General features: G+C 66.9%; 1 protein-coding gene across 1 annotated transcript; it reads left to right on the top strand.

The window, feature by feature from the left end:
* Positions 1-713: 713 nt before the first annotated feature.
* On the top strand, positions 714-1,495 carry LOC121918644 (homeobox protein EMX1-like; the record flags this gene model as incomplete). Its single annotated transcript, XM_042444660.1, has 1 exon — positions 714-1,495. A coding segment is annotated over exon 1 (433 nt), but the record flags the coding sequence as incomplete, so codon positions are not given.
* Between the last annotated feature and the right edge of the window lie 53 nt (positions 1,496-1,548).

Raw genomic sequence — 1,548 nt, 5'->3', positions numbered from 1 at the left:
TTTCTTTTGCTTTCCTTCCTTCTGTCCTTCCCCGTTTCTTTCTCTTTCCTTTCATCTTTCCTTCCTTCCTTCCTTCCTTCCTTCTTTCTTTCCTTCTGCCCGCCCCGACCCCCGGATCCCTCCTCAGAGCCCCCCCCCCCGAAGCCCCAGGTCCCAAAAAGCAGCAGCAGCAGGAGGAAGAAGAGGAAGAAAGGGACCCTCCGGCAGAAGGAAGGATGCAAAGGAAGAGGAAAGGAAAGAAGGAGAAAAAGGAGGAAGACGGGAAGGGTGTAAAGGAAGGGGAAAAGAAAGAACAAAGGAGGAAAAAAGAAAAGGAAGGAGAGAAGGAGGCGAAGGCGAGAGCTCAGGGGGCTCCCCCGCCGTTCTCTCCTTCCTTCCTTCCTCCCTTCCTCCGGGGAAGAAGAGCCCCGCGAAGGCAGCGCTGCTCGGGAGACGGAGGAGGGCGAGGGAGCCTTCCTTTCTTTCTTGGGGGGCCCAGAGACCCCCCTCCCTCCCGGAGTCGACCCCCGGAGTCTCCCCCGAGGCCCAGGCGAGAGGGGCCTTCGTCCTACCTGCCCCGCCTCAGTCAGGGGAGCCCGGCGGGGTCCGGAGGCGCCGAGAGGGAGGCCCCGGCTCCCCCTTCCCTCTCTTCCCTTCCTCTCCCTCCCTCCCTTTCCTTCCCTTCTTTCTCTCCTTCCTTTTCCTCTTACCCTCCTCCTCCGCTTTCACTCCTTCCTGCCTTCCTTCGCGTCCTTCTCCTTCCCTCCTTCCTTCCTCCCGGGGCGGGGTCTGCCTCGCCCTGCCCCCTTTGATGCCCCCGGGGTCTCGGGGGGGAGGTGGGGGAGGATCCCTCCAATCCGAGGGGCAGCTGGGCTCCTTCTTATCTGGGCTCAGGGCCCCAGCCTCCTCGCTGCCACTCGCCCCGCTGCTCCGGGGCCGCCAGCCGAGGAGAAGAGCAGGAAGGCGAGCAGAAGAGGAGCCGGGTCCGGAGGCGACGGCGGGGCCCTCCCCTCTCCCCTCCCCTCCCCCTCCGGAGCCCTGGGTCTCAGGGGCCCGATCCCTCCCCCGGGGCCAGATCCTGCCATGTTCCTCGCCGGAGGGGGCTCCTCTTCCTCGGCGGGCGCTGCCTCCTCCAAGCGCTGCTTCAGCATCGAGTCCCTGGTGGGCAAGGAGAGCCCCGAGGGCCAGTCCAGCCTCCGCAGCCCCCCGGCCCTGGCCTGCTTCCCCCCGGGAGGCCCCGAGGCCCCCTTCGGAGCCCCGCCGCCGGCCTTCCCCGGAGCAGCAGCAGCAGCATCAGGAGCAGGGAGAGGCCCGCCGCTCTATGGGGCCGCCGAGCTCCTCTTCCCCGACGGAGGCCCCCTCCCGGCCCCGCCGCCCCCCGGAGCCCACCTCCAGGGCCCCCACCACCAGCACCACCCCCACCCCTTCTTCGCAGCCCCCCACCAGCCCCGGGCAGACCCCCTCGGCTTCTACCCCTGGGTCCTAAGGAACCGCTTCTTCTCCCACCGATTCCAAGGTAAGAAGAGAAGGGGCCCAGATGGTCCTCTCGGGCCAAGGAAGCATCCTCCT

This window comes from Sceloporus undulatus, unplaced genomic scaffold (genome assembly GCF_019175285.1).
Source record: "Sceloporus undulatus isolate JIND9_A2432 ecotype Alabama unplaced genomic scaffold, SceUnd_v1.1 scaffold_21080, whole genome shotgun sequence".
In the NCBI taxonomy this organism is placed as follows: Eukaryota; Metazoa; Chordata; class Lepidosauria; order Squamata; family Phrynosomatidae; genus Sceloporus; species Sceloporus undulatus.
The sequence above is the reverse complement of the archived record's forward strand: the minus strand, read 5'-3'. Positions and strand labels throughout refer to the sequence as shown.